The 20,243-nt window shown below is 46.4% G+C and overlaps 1 protein-coding gene across 1 annotated transcript in view; it reads left to right on the top strand.

Moving 5' to 3' along the window:
* Positions 1 to 4,805: 4,805 nt before the first annotated feature.
* WASHC4 (WASH complex subunit 4) overlaps positions 4,806 to 20,243 on the top strand; it is a 209,637-nt gene continuing 194,199 nt past the window's right edge. Inside the window, exons 1-2 of the mRNA XM_063927760.1 lie at positions 4,806 to 4,963; positions 8,174 to 8,313. Of these exons, the coding sequence (XP_063783830.1) occupies positions 4,897 to 4,963; positions 8,174 to 8,313 (207 nt within the window). The 5' untranslated portion in view covers positions 4,806 to 4,896. The remainder of the gene's footprint in view (positions 4,964 to 8,173; positions 8,314 to 20,243) is intronic.

Genomic DNA, 20,243 nt, shown 5'->3' with positions numbered 1-20,243 from the left:
ACAAGAAATTCAATATCTCTAGGCCCCCTAGTTTGAAGCTCCACCAGTATCATGTAGACAGGTCCTTATTGTGTTTTAATATTTCCAATTACCGAAAACCGGGAAATTGGGAAGTGACATGGAATAACCAGACAATGACCTTTTCATACAGAGCTGATAGGCTACCCATAGACTCTGAACTTGTACGCCAAATAGCCAACAGTGGGAGGTATTTCCGGTATAGATATACTCGTGGAAGCAAGACCATGTGGGTTGGAAAAGTATCGTCAGGGTATTGTGCTCATATCATCCAGCCCGATACTTGTACTGAGCAGATAGGAGAACTAGGGATTGGTTTCTTTACTTGGAAAATTTGTAATATGGTGATGTTATATTTTTTGTCCCCTATGTTCTCCCAGATGATGCCTATTTCATATGTGGGAGGAAGGCGTACAAGTGGCTTGCCCCGAGCTCAGAGGGATTGTGTTATATTGGGAGAGTACTACCAGAGGTCATGACCATAACCCATGATAAAATGAAAGACGTTCACCGCAGTGCTCAGGCTCCTTATACTCATACTCACTATGAACACATCATCAAGAGACACCTCATAGACAGGGCAAAGCATGCAGCCTCTGATTTGATCCACAAATCCACCGGGATTCAGTTCCTTCTCGCATTAGACATTACCCGTACTGCCAGAGGAACTGTAAATTATAGGTATATCCATGCGCTAGCGAACTTGATAGATAATATCACTGAGATGTATGACGACACCTTCAGGTATACAGGAAGGGAGTTACAAGCTTACAAGAAGGAACGGATTCAGCACAGGATGGTCCTTAATTATGTCACAGCCGTGACAGGTGGGTACTGTGTAACTCTGGTAACTCAATATGGTGTGAAGTGCTGTACGTATATTACAAACAGCACTGACGACCCAACGGAGATTATCGATCAAAAGATGGACGATATCTTGCAGTTGAAGTGGGAGTTCAGGAGGAAGCACAACCTTACCTTAACAACTGTAAGTAATGAACTGACCGGCTGGGTCTCATGGTTGAACCCACGCAAATGGTTCTCAGGTTTAGGAGAGTGGGATCAGAATGTCATTATGAGTGTGGGGAAGTTTCTCCTTTGTATCCTGGGAGTCGTCATAATTATTGGTTCAATATTTAGGTGTTCAAATTCTAATGCGGCGCAAGCACGGCACAAATTTGATGAGTCTAAGGAGCGAGGGCGCTGTTATAGCAGCAGATTTAATTTATGACCCATCCATAGAGACAGTGTTATGATAAGGATTGCAAATGAATTTCATGACCTGTTTCTTTCACCCGTTTTTCTTTTGTCTCCCCCTCTGCCCAGATACATCCATCCGGAAAAGACATCAGCCCTACCCAAAATGTTTATGTGAATGTATTTTTATATATGTGTCTTATCTTCAGCTCTGCAACCTCCAGCTAATGGCACACATAGTCGACAGGTGATATCCACATATACTAGCACTCACATATGTTTCCCCCTCCATGTATCATCAACTAAACGTGCACCCCATTTGTTGGAACAAAAAGCCAAAAAGAGCTCGGTAGTGTTTGTTGGCCCATTTACAGACCCTTAATACGGGATGAGAAGGATTTAATGTATACTTCGCAATACCTCGAAGCTTATGTAGAACATATACGGCACGATGATACATGCCCCTCAGACATAGATTCATACATACATGCTTATTACTATCCCACTAAGTCATATATTTCCCACCTACAACTCTCCCCCGACCATCCAAACTTCTGTAGATATTGTATAGATATTTTTCTGTTTATTGATTAGATAGTGGCAGTTATTGGTGACTGCCAAAGGGTGGACTGTCAAAGTCGAAAAATATTGCAGTACACACATCACGTACAAACTACACACAGATGGCCTCCGTGCGTGTACTTGTTCTGCCGTGCGTGCGCATATTTGCAATTTGCGTATGGTCGCTCCCGCGGTCCTGCGCATTAGCGCGTGGTATGAGTATTTACAGTAGAGTTTGTGAATGCATGGAAAAGCCATCAAAACACATTACATATTTAATCCAAATAGTGCACAATGTACACATAGTTTCCCTGCACCACACCAGCAAGTTACAACAGTTTAAATGGTATCAGAACAAAGGGATTCACCTTTACAGGATAGGAGGGGACAGAACAAGGTTATAAGGTGGTGTTTGGCATCCAGCTGTAGGGTATTTTAAGGGTAATATTCCGGTGTTGGTTTGCAGAAGATCGCACGTTCCTGCGAATAGTTATGTGCAGGAGCAGAATATAGATATAAACTGTATTTACTGTACATTAGGTATGCGGCGGGAACCCAGAGGAGACTACCCACAAGTGCATCTTGAACAGACATCGCCCACCTATTCAAACCAACCTATGACCTCTCCTGTACTGTAAATGACTATCCCTGTGTCCAATGGACAAAGAGATTACAGTATCCATTGTGTTAAGTTTTGGAAGATTGTATAAAGGGAGCCAGCTGCAGGCCTGGTCACACAAGACTCTAAAAGTTATCTATCTAGATGACCGAGGACCAGACTGGGTAGCGCGGCGAAATCCAAACAAGTATGTACAATTGACTGTAGCCATTATTCTTTTGTATTGTATTGCTTTGTTATTGTAACCCCCTTTCAGTAATAATATGTTGTGGTGTCGGAACCCAGCAGCTTAAATACAATCTGGTGTCGTGTTTTCCTTTCCCTGCTAAGGTTTAAAGTGTATTACTATCGCATGCATAGCTGTTAAGGGTTCACGGTGTATCTTTGGGTGTGTACGCGCTGCGTGTACTTTGTACAGCCAGCGCGGCGTTTGTACGCTAAGTCCGTACACGGTACGGGGCTCTGTACGCTAATGGTGTAATAAGTACGTAGGTTGTGGATTAAGTATAGCGGCGCAGCGGCTTCATTTAAAGTATATGAAATGTCTTTTTAAAGTGTTGCTTTTAGTCCTGTATGTAAATCAGCATTTACACCCGCTGTCACAGTGCCGACGCCGGAATCCCTACTACAGGTGGTAAAATCCCACTGCCTGAATACCCGTATCATAGGATTTCTCCCTCTTCTCCATCTGTGGAGGTCCACGATACCCATAGAAGGAGAAAAGCTCCTGTGGCAAGGGGCTTTCTAGCGGTCATCCAGCTGCCGGCATACTGGTGGCCAGGATCCCGCTGTCGGGATCATGACAGCCGAGATCCCGGCCGCTGGTAAAAGGTATGTATTCCGTCCTTAGAAGTAGGTGTATAATGAAGCAGTGCTAAGAGAACAATGCGGTAACTCCAGAGCCGGCCCTAACCAATATGATGCCCTAGGCAAGACTTTGGCTGGTGCCCCCTAGCACCACCGCTGGTTCTGCCTCTGACCTTGCACCTCTTTCCCAGCACCATCACCCCTCACCCATAGCAGTCCTTGTACCCCATATATTTTAAATAGGAACAGTTCGCACATTTGACGCACAGCCCAAAAAGGGGCATCTTCTTGCGGGGAAGGGGCATGGCCACACAATAGTAACCCCAATTCCAATTACGCCACACAGTACTGCAACTTTATTCACATTTTATCTTGCGATAGTGTCCATAATTTATATTACATCCCACAGTAGTATCACTTTACCTTATAAACGTTACTTCTCACAGTAGAGCCCCTTATTCACATTACATCACACTGAATTGCTCCTTATTCACATTACACCACACCTTATTGCTCTTTATTCACATTAGACGACACAGTAGTGCCCTTTCTATATGCAACACCACATAGTAGAGCAACTTAAACACATAATGCCACACATTAGTAATGCATTTATACACAATTCCACACAGTAATGCCCCTTACACATGAGACACATTAATGTCCTTCTAAACATAATGCACCTTACACATTATGACAACCTTTATTAATGCCCTTTTACACATAATGTCACTTACACATATGCCACACATTATTAATGCCCTTATACACATAATGACACACATGGTGCCCCCTACACATCTTCTGCACATTATTAGTGCCCCTATACACATAATGACACACATACAGTAGTACCCTGTTACACATATGCAGCACATTATTAATGCCCTTATACACATAATGACACACATAGTGGCCCTTTACACATATGTTGCACATTATTAATGCATTTTTACATGACACACATAATGCTCCTTACACATATTCCGAACACTACTGCACAACCAACCCACTCACATGCACACAGCACTCACACTTCCACTAACACTGTGACCTCTGCCTCTACGTGGATACAGATGTGTCCTCACAAATCTTGCATCAATGCTAACGTCAGGCACCTTTTTTTTTTAATGAAAATGCATCTTATTTGCATTGCTATGTGGCTAGGATGCACAAGCAGCTTCTGCTGATTAAACTGATATGCAACATGCATATATACTGTGTGAGACTGTGACTGTATCTGCATATGAAATGCTACATACAGAATATATGCATGCCGCATATCATTTTAATCAGCAGAAGCTGATGATGCCCCTAGGCATATCAAATGCCCTAGGCAATTGCCTAGTTTACCTATGCCTATGGCCGGCTCTGGGTAACTCACTCCGGTAAGCCAAGTAAAAAACTGTTAAAAAGACGAGGTTGGCCTTATACAAAGGGACCAGTAAGACACTGCCCCGGGTGCGGGATAGAATGGGAAGAATTATACACCAACAGTGAGTCACTCTATGTACACGCTGGCTGCATTTGCCCGTAATAAAAATGGCCGCAGATGCGTCCGGCTGTGGAACTACACGTCACCTGCATCCCCGAGGTTGAGCAAGGGGCGTGCACTGGCAGGAAGTCACGTGCAGCCGGGTGTCGCGGGGGACAGTGGCGGGTGGGGTTGGTGGTCATCCCTCGGTTGGGCAGCGATGGCGGCGACTAGCGATGCTGTGTCTCCGGACTGGGAGTTTGATCGGTTCGATGACGGCTCTCAGAGTAAGCGGGGTGGGGGCGCATGATGGGTGTTATGGTTGCTGCACTGTGCTTACTTTGTTGTCGGGGGGGTTGCCTGTCACTTGCCATGTATACACTGCTTGCTGCTTGCCAGCCCTGACCCCAGCAGGGTCATACGTAGCATACCCGGTGTTGATGACGCGGGGAGTACGGGCTGCTGTCCTATGCCCAGTGCTGCATCCCACATGTTCCACTTTCACTCGTGCATCCTGTCACTTATTTGTGCTATCACCCTATTCATAGGTCATATAGGTCCACTCTGAATATATATACTTTTTTCATTTTTTTAACTTACTTTGAACTAGGACGTATGTGATGTTTTATGGTCCTAGGAAAATAGTGTGTTTGACAAATACAGGTTTACATGGGGCACATTATTGGGTAAAGAAAAAAAAAAAAAAAAGAAACTACTTTTATTTGTTCAATGTTTTAACAGAAGGAAAATCATTCCTGACAAAACATGGCCATGAGAATGCGAAAGGACAAAATTCCCACTGGCTCTGAGCTGTCCCCTCCTGGTCTCCCTGCATGGCAGCTGTCCTGTGAATAGAAGTCACACTGAATGAATTTTAGATACACTCTGCCTTTTAGATTAATTTGGAGTGAATTGCTGAACATAGCAACAATCAGACCAATCAAAGAAACATCACTGTAGTGAAAGTGCTGGTCTATCTATTGTTAAGCATAATCCAAACATTCAGACATCTTTCTTTCATACTTTTTAAATGTGTTCTTTATAGCCCCAGGCATTCTATTTCTGACAAATTATATTATCATAAAGTTTCGAGTCATACATTTGTTGCGTACCATCAGTAGTAGTGTGCTTTATGACTAAGCTTTGTCACTACCAGCTGATAGTTTTCAACTGGTTGAGATCTTATTGCGTACACTCAGGCAGCTTTTTCACTTACCGTGGGCTATGTATTATACGTGCCATGTTTAAATTAACTGTGTGGCTTATATGTATATCAGTTGTGCATTGAGCGCTTAGATATGTCTGGTGATACAGATGGATCTAATTCATTTTGTACCCTACAGTATAGCCTTTTCGCGTGCTCTACAGAAAGTACAAAATATTAATTGATTAGTAATGATACAGTTGATGTATGTATACCAGGTTCTTTGGACCATTTTCTTGAAATTCTTCATTGCAACACAAGGGTACAGTAGGTCCACAAAAGTTAAGGGGGATACAAACGGAGCGATAGTCTAAGCAATCTGACTAGATTGCTTAGAATTTTAGCATTATTGCTCCGCTGCTGCTAGATTGGCCTGCAGTGCAGGCCAATCTAGCGGGTAGATCATTTCACCCGCTGGGTGAAATGAGCGCCCCCCCCCCCGTCTCCCCCCCGCACGCTCAGCACAGATCGCGCTGTGCTGAGCGGCGGGAGAGATGTGTGCTGAGCGGTACGCTCAGCACACATCTCTCCCGCATTGTCCCGTCTATATGGGTCTTTAGTTTAAGTAATGTTTCTAACCAACATTTAGGAGCGGCTTGGTTGGTACTTTATCCTTCTCCAAGCTTTGATAAATGTCCACCTTTGTATCATGCCCAGTGAAGCAAATTCCAAAACAGGAACTGCTGTTTCATTTCAGGAAAACTCTGCTGGGGGGGGGAAACTTTTGCTTTTTTACAAGCTGTTTAATTTCCCTTTGTCTTAATTTTTTTTTTTTTCCATTCTAATCCCATTTCTTTATTCCATTAGCAAAATGTCATTTCAGTTTGGATAGAAAATGTTGAATTGTTTTATGACAAATCTTTGTTTTTCATAAATATTCTTTTTATTGTATGTATTAAAGATGAAACATTATGAGTGAAATGTGATTAAATGATGTAAAAAAACCATACCTTTGCTAACACAGCACAACTTTTGAACGCTGGCAACGCCACTCTGTCATGCATTTTACCTGTCAGCCCCATAACTTGCATAGGAAAATGCAGCATGTGACAAAACATACAACTTGCTAAGCAAAGGAACTTTGTGTTACAATAAAATCTACAATACTGTTGGTGAAATTTAATGGTCAAACAAGTTTCAAGGTGCCGGACTTCGTGTGAGTCTGCCCGTTTTTTTTAAGCAGCAATCATTTACATAGCAAAACCAACCTGGTTTTGCCATTTAAATGATTAAGGCTTTAAAAAATATGGGCAGATTTGTGCAAAGTCCCGCACAGCCTGCAACTCTCAGACTATCACATTTCAACCTATATGTTGAAACTAAAAGTGACTCTATGGGTGCAATTCAGTTGTTTCCCCTGGCCACTGTCACTAATCGGTGCTCAGTGGAGAAATGTAGTTGTTTCTGTGGGCACCCATTATCCACGGGAGACACCTTTCTGCTCACAGCCTCCTGAGATGGCAAGCAAAAGTGTGTGGTTTGGTCATCCTAATCAGGATTTGAGACTGGTATAGCCACTATACGCAGATAAACCTGGTCTATTTGGGCATGACCACTGCGGTAATGTGCCCCCAAAACAAATTAATTGCTCCGTTGGTCTATCATTAATTATAGCGGCCCCCTAAGGATCATAAAATGTGAGCTAGACCCGCCCTGGACAGAGTAATCTGAAGTTAGGCGTCCGTTATTTTGTACGAACAACTGTGTTCCATGATAAAAATGATTGGCTGCTACTGGTAATGGTATTATACCTTACAATGCCCAGCGAATTCATACAGGATATTATATTACACCAGTGGGTGTACAACATATAGCTAATATGCTAGTTTGTGCTTAAGAATACACTGCCAGAGCTGCTGACGCTCCCGATGCACACTCCATTTGTGTTAACAATGAAGACTGCGGCTTGTTCAGCTTTGAAATGAGCGGAATAATTTCGATGCACAGCCCGGAATGTTCTATTTCCATGCGTTCATTGACAAAGTTGATTGACTTTAAATGCACATATTAGTGCACTGCAGTCAAGCGTGCATGATTATGTCCTTGCAAACACAAACACTTGCTGATCCAAGATAAAGTAATGTCAATAAATATGCACTGTATCCTGGTCACATTCCTGCACAATGATTTTCTGTTCATGAACATGGGAGGTGTGCTTGCCGTATGAGGAAAAATTCTACTTTTTTACATTTTCTTCTCTTTTTACTGCAATCTGTGGCCTCGAATGTAAGAGTAAACTGATTTCATTAGTACTGGATATGTGTCCTCATAACAATGTTTTTATTCTCTATAGAAATTCATGCTGAGGTACAGCTAAAAAGTTATGGGAAATTTCTTGAGGAATATACATCTCAGCTGCGGAGAATTGAAAATGCCCTGGATGATTCTATTGGTGATGTGTGGGACTTTAGTCTGGATCCAATAGCACTAAAGGTTTGAATACTTTGCTTTTCAGATACATACATCTATTTCCCTTAGACCAGAGTTTCCCTAACTCCGTCTTTGCAGTCCAGGTTTTAGGAATAGTCATGCTTACCTCAGTCAATTTAATTTAACTATCTTGGCTCAAGCAAGGATTTCCTTAAAATCTTGACTGTAATGGCGGCATTTGGGGAAACTCTGACTATCTATGTTCTTTCACATAATGGCGGTGTAATAGTGTTTTTTTTTCTCCTATGGCTGTGCGCATGGTAAATTGTCAAAATGTTTTTACTTGAATTTTATTAAGTTGTAATACTACTTGTCTTATTGGGCCTGATTCAGAGATGTATGTTTACCTGATGGTTAGAGCCCATCTAAGATGGTTGGAGGATCTTCGCATGCGCAGGATGTGTCCTGCGCAGGTGCAACCCTCCATCTGCAAGTCTGCTTGCAATGTCTCCCAGCCACAGCTTGATTGACAAGCTGTAGCCTTTGGGAGGCAGCGAGGGGGTGTTCCTGGCCAGCGTTCCCGGAGATGGGGGAGTCGCCCCGTTTTCTGGAAGAGACGAGGCCAGGGTCTGCATGGCTGCATGCGTATTTCTTGGCCTCTCAAGCTGCCAGAAAAGGTCAGGCCGAGTAAGCCTCAGATTACGCAGTCTGGCAAACCTGCAACCAGTGCAATTGATGATCGCCTTGGTGATCCAAGGTATCGTCTACGGATGGTGCACTTGTATGCATCTGCATTTTAATGGACGAAATTGCAAAGCCGCTTGTGTGGCTCTTCAATTCTGTCCATCTCTGAATCGGGCCCATTATGTGCTGTTTTACGTGATTATTTCGTTGACATTCCATGGTGCTTGTTAGTGACAACATAGGTATTCTAATTCTAGGTTGTAAGCAGGACTTTCAGCCATCTTTGTTTTCACCATGAAATATCTTTGTCTCCAGTCTATTCCCTGCTTAATAGTCAGTGACTCTGATTTCTTACTATTATAATTCTCCTTGCACGGACGCTTGTCGGCACCTTATTAATAAATGATGATAATATACGGAGGGGAGGAGAAACTGCACAAAACTGATTCATATCTAAGATATATATCTGTGTGTGTCTTCTATATGTATTTTTGGTATTCTTTGGAATGCACAAAATGCATTACTTCCACGTGTTTGTAGTTAAACCAGTCCTGTGGGGTTTTCTAGTTATGCAATTATCAAAGACATTTAAGCAGATTTCTTCCTGAAGACAAAAAATATCGGGACAGATTCAATTAGCTGCCCTGAGATAGTCAATTAAGGGCCTTTACCCTGCGTGTTATGGGCCAGAGGGTTAATTTAATGCTGATTTCTCTGACGTCCTAGTGGATGCTGGGAACTCCGTAAGGACCATGGGGAATAGCGGCTCCGCAGGAGACTGGGCACAAAAGTAAAGCTTTAGGACTACCTGGTGTGCACTGGCTCCTCCCCCTATGACCCTCCTCCAAGCCTCAGTTAGATTTTTGTGCCCGGCCGAGAAGGGTGCACACTAGGGGCTCTCCTGAGCTTCTTAGTGAAAGTTTAGTTTTAGGTTTTTTATTTTCAGTGAGACCTGCTGGCAACAGGCTCACTGCATCGAGGGACTAAGGGGAGAAGAAGCGAACCTGCCTGCTTGCAGCCAGCTTGGGCTTCTTAGGCTACTGGACACCATTAGCTCCAGAGGGACCGAACACAGGCCCAGCCTCGGAGCTCGGTCCCAGAGCCGCGCCGCCGGCCCCCTTACAGAGCCAGAAGCAAGAAGAGGTCCGGAAAAATCGGCGGCAGAAGACATCAGTCTTCAACAAGGTAGCGCACAGCACTGCAGCTGTGCGCCATTGTTACTCAGGCACACTTCACACTTCGGTCACTGAGGGTGCAGGGCGCTAGGGGGGGGCGCCCTGAGCAGCAATGTAAACACCTTGGCTGGCATAAATACACCACATATAACCCCCAGGGCTATATGGATGTATTTTAACCCCTGCCAGAACTCACCAAAAAGCGGGAGAAAAGGCCGCCGAGAAGGGGGCGGAGCCTATCTCCTCAGCACACGGGCGCCATTTTCCATCACAGCTCCGCTGGAAGGACGTCTCCCTGACTCTCCCCTGCAGTCCTGCACTACAGAAAAGGGTAAAAAAGAGAGGGGGGCACTAATTTGGCGCAGTTTTAATACTAACAGCAGCCATAAAGGGAAAAGCACATTTTATAGTGGTATTCCTGTCTATATATAGCGCTCTGGTGTGTGCTGGCATACTCTCCCTCTGTCTCCCCAAAGGGCTAGTGGGGTCCTGTCCTCTATCAGAGCATTCCCTGTGTGTGTGCGGTGTGTCGGTACGATTGTGTCGACATGTTTGAGGAGGAAAATGAGATGGAGGCGGAGCAATTGCCTATTATAGAGTTGTCACCCCCTAGGGAGTCGACACCTGAGTGGATGAGCTTATGGAAGGAATTGCGTGACAGTGTCAGCTCTTGAAGACAGACAGTTGACGACATGAGACAGCCGGCTACTCACCTTGTGCCTGTCCAGGGGTCTCAAACGCCATCAGGGGCTTTAAAACGCCTGTTACCTCAAATGGCAGACACAGACACGGATACTGACTCCAGTGTCGATGATGAGGAGACAAACGTGACTTCCACTAGGGCCACACGTTACATGATTGAAGCAATGAAAAATGTATTGCATATCTCTGATAATACAAGTACCACTAAAAAGGGTATTATGTTTGCTGAGAAAAAACTGCCTGTAGTTTTTCCTGTATCCGAGGAATTAAATGAAGTGTGTGATGAGGCGTGGGTTTCCCCCGATAAAAAACTGATAATTCCTAAAAGGTTATTGGCATCGTACCCTTTCCCGCCAGAGGATAGGGCACGTTGGGAAACACCCCCTAGGGTGGATAAAGCGCTCACACGCTTGTCTAAACAGGTAGCACTACCCTCTCCTGATACGGCCGCCCTAAAGGAACCTGCCGATAGAAAGCTGGAGAATATCCTAAAATGTATATACACTCACACGGGTGTTATACTGCGACCAGCAATCGCCTCAGCCTGGATGTGCAGTGCGGGCCTGGCGTGGTCGGATTCCCTGACTGAAAAGATTGATACCCTAGATAGGGACAGTATATTACTGACTATAGAGCATTTGAAGGATGCATTTCTATATATGCGTGATGCACAGAGGGATATTTGCCGACTGGCATCAAGAGTTAGCGCGCTGTCCATTTCTGCAAGAGCAACTGCTGGAAAATCCAAATTTTTACCCCAGGTAGCTTCTCAACCTAAGAAGACGCCGTATTATCAGGCGCAGTCCTTTCGGCCCCATAAGGGCAAGCGGGCAAAAGGCGCCTCATTTCTGCCCCGTGGCAGAGGGAGAGGAAAAAGGCTGCAACAAACAGCCAGTTCCCAGGAACAAAAGCCCTCTCCCGCCTCCACAAAGTCCTCAGCATGACGCTGGGGCTTTACAAGCGGACTCAGGCACGGTGGGGGCCCGTCTCAAGAAGTTCAGTGCGCAGTGGGCCCACTCGCAAGTGGACCCCTGGATCCTTCAGGTGGTATCTCAGGGGTACAAATTGGAATTCGAGACGTCTCCCCCTCGCCGTTTTCTAAAGTCTGCTTTACCGACATCTCCCTCAGACAGGGAGGCAGTATTGGAAGCCATTCACAAGCTATATTCCCAGCAGGTGATAATCAAGGTACCCCTCCTACAACAGGGAAAGGGGTACTATTCCACACTATTTGTGGTACCGAAGTCGGACGGCTCGGTGAGACCAATTTTAAACCTAAAATCCTTGAACACTTACATACAAAGGTTCAAATTCAAGATGGAGTCACTCAGAGCAGTGATTGCAAACCTGGAAGAAGGGGACTATATGGTGTCTCTGGACATCAAAGATGCTTACCTACATGTCCCAATTTACCCTTCTCACCAAGGGTACCTCAGGTTTGTGGTACAGAACTGTCACTATCAGTTTCAGACGCTGCCGTTTGGATTGTCCACGGCACCCCGGGTCTTTACCAAGGTAATGGCCGAAATGATGATACTCCTTCGAAGGAAGGGAGTTTTAGTTATCCCTTACTTGGACGATCTCCTGATAAGGGCAAGATCCAGGGAACAGTTGGAAGTCGGAGTAGCACTATCTCAGATAGTGCTGCGCCAGCACGGTTGGATTCTCAATATTCCAAAATCGCAGCTGATCCCGACGACACGACTTCTATTCCTAGGGATGATCCTGGACACAGTCCAGAAAAAGATGTTTCTCCCGGAGGAGAAAGCCAGGGAGTTATCCGAACTAGTCAGAAATCTCCTAAAACCAGGCCAAGTCTCAGTGCATCAATGCACAAGGGTCCTGGGAAAGATGGTGGCTTCTTACGAAGCAATCCCATTCGGCAGATTCCACGCAAGAACCTTCCAGTGGGATCTGCTAGACAAATGGTCCGGGTCGCATCTTCAGATGCATCAGCGGATAATCTTGTCACCAAGGACAAGGGTGTCTCTCCTGTGGTGGTTGCAGAGTGCTCATCTTCTAGAGGGCCGCAGATTCGGCATTCAGGACTGGGTCCTGGTGACCACGGATGCCAGCCTGAGAGGCTGGGGAGCAGTCACACAGGGAAGAAATTTCCAGGGCTTGTGGTCAAGCCTGGAGACATCACTTCACATAAATATCCTGGAGCTAAGGGCCATCTACAATGCTCTAAGCCTAGCAAGACCTCTGCTTCAAGGTCAGCCGGTGCTGATCCAGTCAGACAACATCACGGCAGTCGCCCACGTAAACAGACAGGGCGGCACAAGAAGCAGGAGGGCAATGGCAGAAGTTGCAAGGATTCTTCGCTGGGCGGAAAATCATGTGATAGCACTGTCAGCAGTGTTCATTCCGGGAGTGGACAACTGGGAAGCAGACTTCCTCACAGTGGCGTAAGTTCGTCCCAGGTGCCCGGAGGCAAGATAAATGTTGGTGCCCCCCCTTCCCATGCCGACTCTTTGTAAAACAAATTTGAACCTGATTTACGGTTATACAGGCAACAAAAATGCAAGTAAGCATAGATCACCATGAAGGCACAGATTACCGTTCCTATCGTAGTCCACGTGGATCGTTAAGTATGAAAAAGGTCAAAAAAAAATAAAATGTGAAACTCATGTCGACCTTTTGACCAGTTGACCTAGCACATGTTGACCTAGAAACCCTATCGACCTTCCAACCCTGTCGACCTAAACATTGTCGACCTAGACACTGTCGATCTAATGATCCACACCGGATTTTTCCAAATTATGCATGTACAGTAGCACAGAAAGAATATAAATGTCCCACTTAATTCCTGGCTACTGGTGCTATAGCAGTCTATGATAGTTTTCAGTAACACAAATTTTGATGGCAGATAACCACTTGGCCCATCTAGCCTGCCCATGTACACACACACTTGGGTTCATTTTTGTTGAGTGACAATGAACCTACCAGTATATTTTTTGATTGTGGGAGAAAACCCACACAAGCATGGGGAGAATATACAAACTCCACACAGTTAGGCTCATGGTGAGAGTAAAACCCATGACCTCAGTGCTGCAAGGGAGTAATGTTATCCATTACACCGTCCATACTGCCCATTACAACATCCATACTGCCTGTAACTTACGTTTTTAAAGTGGAAGTTCCATATAGACAAATTACATCACAGTAACACCCAGCCAGCGCTCTGCCTACAGGCAAGTAGAATGGACTTGAAGATATACAAATAAGTGGCCAGTCTGGCATTGAGAGGTCAAGCAAATAGGAGATCAACACAAAGAGCAATGTGCAATGGAAGGGGACTGAGAATTGGGGACAGTGTGAAATGTTCATACGCTAGCCATGGTCTAAGCTGTGTTTACTGTCTGGGAGCCGCATGCATTTATGATATATATAGATAGATAGATAGATAGATAGATACACAGCAAATGACCCAGCACTCCCGTATACCAGAGCTTTAGACACCCGGTGCCTCCAAAAGAGTAATGTGTATACAGCGAACAGCTGTGCGGCACTCAAGGCAATAATGACAGAACTCCAATAATGCTGGTAGACTACCAGCATTATTGGAGTTCTGTCATTATTGCCTTGAGTGCCACACCGCTGTGTGTGTGTGTGTGTGTGTGTGTGTGTGTGTGTATGTATGTATGTATATATATATAGTGTTCACTCTAGGATTTTTTTAGGGCAGGGTGCTGATCACGGGGAGGGCACATTTTTCATTCGTGAGGGCACATTTTTAAGTTAGAAGGGCAAAATTAGGTACATACTATAATGCTTGGTGCTCCCATTCCTATAGGTGAAAGCATGGACAGTGCGCGCCGAAGCAAAAATTTAGGGGCGTTGTTTCGTGGGGAAGGGGCGTGACCACATAATAGTACCAAATCACATTATACCACACAACAGTGCCGCTTATACACATTGCACCAGGTAGAACCTCCTATACACACTGCGCCAGGTAGAGCACGTTATACATATTGCGCCAGATAGAGCACGTTATACACATTGCACCAGGTAGAACCTCCTATACACACTGCGCCAGGTAGAGCACGTTATACATATTGCACCAGATAGAGCACGTTATACACATTGCACCAGGCAGAGCACTGAGACACACTGCACCAGGGAGAGAACACTGAGGCACATTGCACCAGGGAGCGAACACTGAGGCACACTGCACCAGGGATAGAGCACTGAGGCACACTGCACCAGGGATAGAGCACTGAGGCACATTGCACCAGGGAGAGAACACTGAGGCACACTGCACCAGGGAGAGAACACTGAGGCACATTGCACCAGGGAGAGAACACTGAGGCACATTGCACCAGGGAGAGAACACTGAGGCACATTGCACCAGGGATAGAGCACTGAGGCACATTGCACCAGGGAGAGAACACTGAGGCACATTGCACCAGGGAGAGAACACTGAGGCACATTGCACCAGGGAGAGAACACTGAGGCACACTGCACCAGGGAGAGAACACTGAGGCACACTGCACCAGGGAGAGAACACTGAGGCACATTGCACCAGGGAGAGAACACTGAGGCACATTGCACCAGGGAGAGAACACTGAGGCACACTGCACCAGGGAGAGAACACTGAGGCACACTGCAACAGGTAGAGAACACTGAGGCACACTGCACCAGGGAGAGAACACTGAGGCACACTGCACCAGGGAGAGAACACTGAGGCACACTGCACCAGGGAGAGAACACTGAGGCACATTGCACCAGGGAGAGAACACTGAGGCACTTTGCACCAGGGAGAGAACACTGAGGCACATTGCACCAGCGAGAGAACACTGAGGCACATTGCACCAGGGAGAGAACACTGAGGCACACTGCACCAGGGAGAGAACACTGAGGCACATTGCACCAGGGAGAGAACACTGAGGCACACTGCACCAGGGAGAGAACACTGAGGCACACTGCACCAGGGAGAGAACACTGAGGCACACTGCACCAGGGAGAGAACACTGAGGCACACACTGCAACAGGGAGAGAACACTGAGGCACACTGCAACAGGGAGAGAACACTGAGGCACACTGCAACAGGGAGAGAGCACTAGGAGGAAAGGGAGGACGGGCACAGGGCCGATGCAGAGCGGCACTCACCGTTGCAGAGGAGAGCGCTGTGCCGGGTCAGCGGGGCCGGTCTCTTGATGCTGACAGCGGAGCCCAGGTCAGCGCACAGCGCCATGGTGAGGGGGAATCAAACCATGCCGGAGGACTGGCGGGAGACACCACAGGCTCTGATTGGCTGCTCCTCCCCGCTGCACGCTGACCCTGTCTCCGCCTTCAGCTGAGAGATATCAGCGCGGCGGGGGGGAGAAGTGACAGCACGGCGGGGGGAGAAGTGACAGCACGGCGGGGGGAGAAGTGACAGCGCGGCGGGGGGAGAAGAGCAGTCCTTAGCAGGGCGGGCACAAACGGGCAGGGCGGCATTCTGTCACTCAAAAAAGGGGCAGGGCGCAGCGCCCTGCGAAAGAAGCTTAGAGTGAACACTATATATATATATATATATATATATATATATATATATATATATATATATATATATATATATATATATATATATATATAATATATATATATATATATAAATCCACTTTGTCCGGCTCTCCCTTTAAGCTGGTTGCTGCAGCAGGTGCCCAAACAGAAGGATTACACAAAATAGCAGCAGGTTCAGCACTCATAGTGACTCACACACAGGTACACTGGTGGCAGGGTTAATGGCCATCAGTGTACCTGTGTGTGAGTCACTATGAGTGCCGAACCTGCTGCTATTTTATGTTTATGTGTCAAACCCCCCCCCCCTCTCTCTTTCCGAAAGTGCTTGCATTTTTACATACTGAGTGTAGGGTACTTTACAGGAGTCCACGCTCCTGACTGTGACAGCTCCGCTATCCCGCACTACCACTCTCTCCTGGCGGCTCTTTTCTTATGTGTCCTGGCGGGCGGCTGCTCTGGGTCGCGGGAGGATGTCACGTGACATCTGCGACCCAGGCCAGAGCACACAGCAGCAGAGAGCACAGAGAGGAGGAGGAGCGAGCGCCGCTGATGCTGATAGCGCTGCGCTCGCTCGTTCGTTCGTCAGCTGCTGCTCCTCTAGCAGCTCCTGCTGCACTACAGAAACGTATCGTGTGAACGGAACGGGGGACAACGGAGCAGCTGTAGGCGCCGTGCCCCCTTCATGGCCAGGAGCCCGGCGGCAACAGACTCCGCTGTCTCCGGGAGTTCCGCCCCTGCTTCCTCAGCAGACACGACCTCCACCCGGGAGAGTGGGGACTTCACCCAGAAGTCTTCCACATGATTGTGAACCGTTGGGAAAAACCAAAGGTGGACATGATGGCGTCCCGCCTCAACAAAAAACTAGACAGGTATTGCGCCAGGTCAAGGGACCCTCAGGCAATAGCTGTGGACGCTCTGGTAACACCGTGGGTGTACCAGTCAGTGTATGTATTCCCTCCTCTGCCTCTCATACCCAAGGTACTGAGAATCATAAGAAGGAGAGGAGTAAGGACTATACTCGTGGCTCCGGATTGGCCAAGAAGGACTCTGTACCCGGAACTTCAAGAGATGCTCACAGAGGACCCGTGGCCTCTACCTCTAAGAAGGGACCTGCTCCAGCAGGGACCCGGTCTGTTCCAAGACTTACCGCGGCTGCGTTTGACGGCATGGCTGTTGAACGCCGGATCCTGAAGGAAAAAGGCATTCCGGATGAAGTCATCCCTACCCTGATCAAAGCCAGGAAGGATGTAACCGTACAGCATTATCACCGTATTTGGCGTAAATATGTTGCGTGGTGCGAGGCCAGGAAGGCCCCTACGGAGGAATTTCAACTGGGTCGTTTCCTGCATTTCCTGCAAACAGGACTGTCTATGGGCCTAAAATTAGGGTCCATTAAGGTTCAAATTTCGGCCCTGTCGATTTTCTTCCAGAAAGAACTGGCTTCAGTTCCTGAAGTTCAGACGTTTGTCAAGGGGGTACTGCATATACAGCCTCCTTTTGTGCCTCCAGTGGCACCTTGGGATCTCAATGTAGTTTTGGGGTTCCTAAAATCACATTGGTTTGAACCACTCACCACTGTGGACTTAAAATATCTCACATGGAAAGTGGTAATGCTGTTGGCCCTGGCTTCAGCCAGGCGTGTCTCAGAATTGGCGGCTTTATCCTATAAAAGCCCTTACCTAATTTTTCATACGGACAGGGCAGAATTGAGGACTCGTCCTCAATTTCTCCCTAAGGTGGTTTCAGCGTTTCACTTGAACCAGCCTATTGTGGTACCTGCGGCTACTAGGGACTTGGAGGACTCCAAGTTGCTGGACGTAGTCAGGGCCCTGAAAATATATGTTCCAGGACGGCTGGAGTCAGAAAATCTGACTCGCTGTTTATCCTGTATGCACCCAACAAGCTGGGTGCTCCTGCTTCTAAGCAGACTATTGCTCGTTGGATTTGTAGTACAATTCAGCTTGCACATTCTGTGGCAGGCCTGCCACAGCCAAAATCTGTAAAAGCCCATTCCGCAAGGAAGGTGGGCTCATCTTGGGCGGCTGCCCGAGGGGTCTCGGCTTTACAACTTTGCCGAGCAGCTACTTGGTCAGGGGCAAACACGTTTGCTAAATTCTACAAATTTGATACCCTGGCTGAGGAGGACCTGGAGTTCTCTCATTCGGTGCTGCAGAGTCATCCGCACTCTCCCGCCCGTTTGGGAGCTTTGGTATAATCCCCATGGTCCTTACGGAGTTCCCAGCATCCACTAGGACGTCAGAGAAAATAAGAATTTACTTACCGATAATTCTATTTCTCGTAGTCCGTAGTGGATGCTGGGCGCCCATCCCAAGTGCGGATTGTCTGCAATACTTGTACATAGTTATTGTTACAAAAATCGGGTTATTATTGTTGTGAGCCATCTTTTCAGAGGCTCCTCTGTTATCATGCTGTTAACTGGGTTCAGATCACAGGTTGTACGGTGTGATTGGTGTGGCTGGTATGAGTCTTACCCGGGATTCAAAATCCTTCCTTATTGTGTACGCTCGTCCGGGCACAGTATCCTAACTGAGGCTTGGAGGAGGGTCATAGGGGGAGGAGCCAGTGCAGACCAGGTAGTCCTAAAGCTTTACTTTTGTGCCCAGTCTCCTGCGGAGCCGCTATTCCCCATGGTCCTTACGGAGTTCCCAGCATCCACTACGGACTACGAGAAATAGAATTATCGGTAAGTAAATTCTTATTTTTATTTTTTTACCCTTGCAGCCTCAGGAGCTGCAAGGAATAATCCACATTAAATCCACCCTCTGGAACTGAACACTTGGGGGGGAATTCAAATGTTTGAAAAGTCGGTTAGGTGTCTGTTTTTTTCCTGTCTATTAGATAGGAAAAAACAGTCACCCAACTGACTTTTCAAACAATTGACTATCCCTCTTGGGGTAATCCATAAATTGATGGGTTACCGGCAGGAAAATTCACCAATAATTGAATAGCACTGGGTGTTAAACCCGGATCTTTACCGACCCACTAAACACCGTGGGTAATATTACAATCCTAGTATCCTAATGCGTTTCTTAGGGATGCGTTCAGGATGCCGGCGGTCGGGAAGTCAGCCGTCTAAATCCTAGCACTGGAATCCCGGCATGCAAACAGAAGACCGGCGCTGGAACCCTGACATCAGTTGAAATGCTAATGCCGGCATCCTGATCGTAAGTAGGCCGGAAGGGGGGGTGTTAGGGGTAGAGGAGGAGGGTAAATATTCTTACCGTACCTTTTTCGGTATTCTCGCCATTGGGATGCCGCTGTCGGCCTTCTGACCACCGGTCACACATATATGTTCAGTTTCCTGATAGTATTCTAGTAAAACCATCATGTCTCGTGTATTATATAGTAAAAGCATCAGTGCTGTCCAGAGAATGTTGAATTAGTCCCTTGTTCCATTACAGTACGCAGTGTAAGATACCTACCATGCTAATACACACCACAAACGCCAATGACCTACCGCATGTATTTGGATATATTGGAAACTGAACCTTTTCTATGATCTATTGTTTCTAATCGGCGGTTTTCTGTAGTGTAGTGTTGCTTTTCCGAGTTAATTATTAAATGATGAGTTTCATGTAAGAACAGATTATAAATTCCTGTTTGTCTTTGAAATATTTGTTTTCAAAGGCATCATTGTTTCAAAATGACAGTGCACATGTGTTCATTAGAAAATGTCCGCTTCCTTTAACAAACTTGGACTCTTAAAAAGATCAGATACATTTCCTGCTAGAAATTGAACATCCAGTCACATCTTCGTCCGGTCATACCCTTTCACATGACTGCTTAAAGAGTGACAGGATAAAGAATATATTCTGTTAAGTATTTTTGGGTGTGCTCAAATCTGTGTTCTTGCTATCGCTACAGGGAATTTACCAGCCTCTGCTTATTGCTCCTAGTTCTGTT

The sequence above is a fragment of the Pseudophryne corroboree genome, chromosome 6, assembly GCF_028390025.1.
Source record: "Pseudophryne corroboree isolate aPseCor3 chromosome 6, aPseCor3.hap2, whole genome shotgun sequence".
NCBI lineage: Eukaryota > Metazoa > Chordata > Amphibia > Anura > Myobatrachidae > Pseudophryne > Pseudophryne corroboree.
The sequence above is the reverse complement of the archived record's forward strand: the minus strand, read 5'-3'. Positions and strand labels throughout refer to the sequence as shown.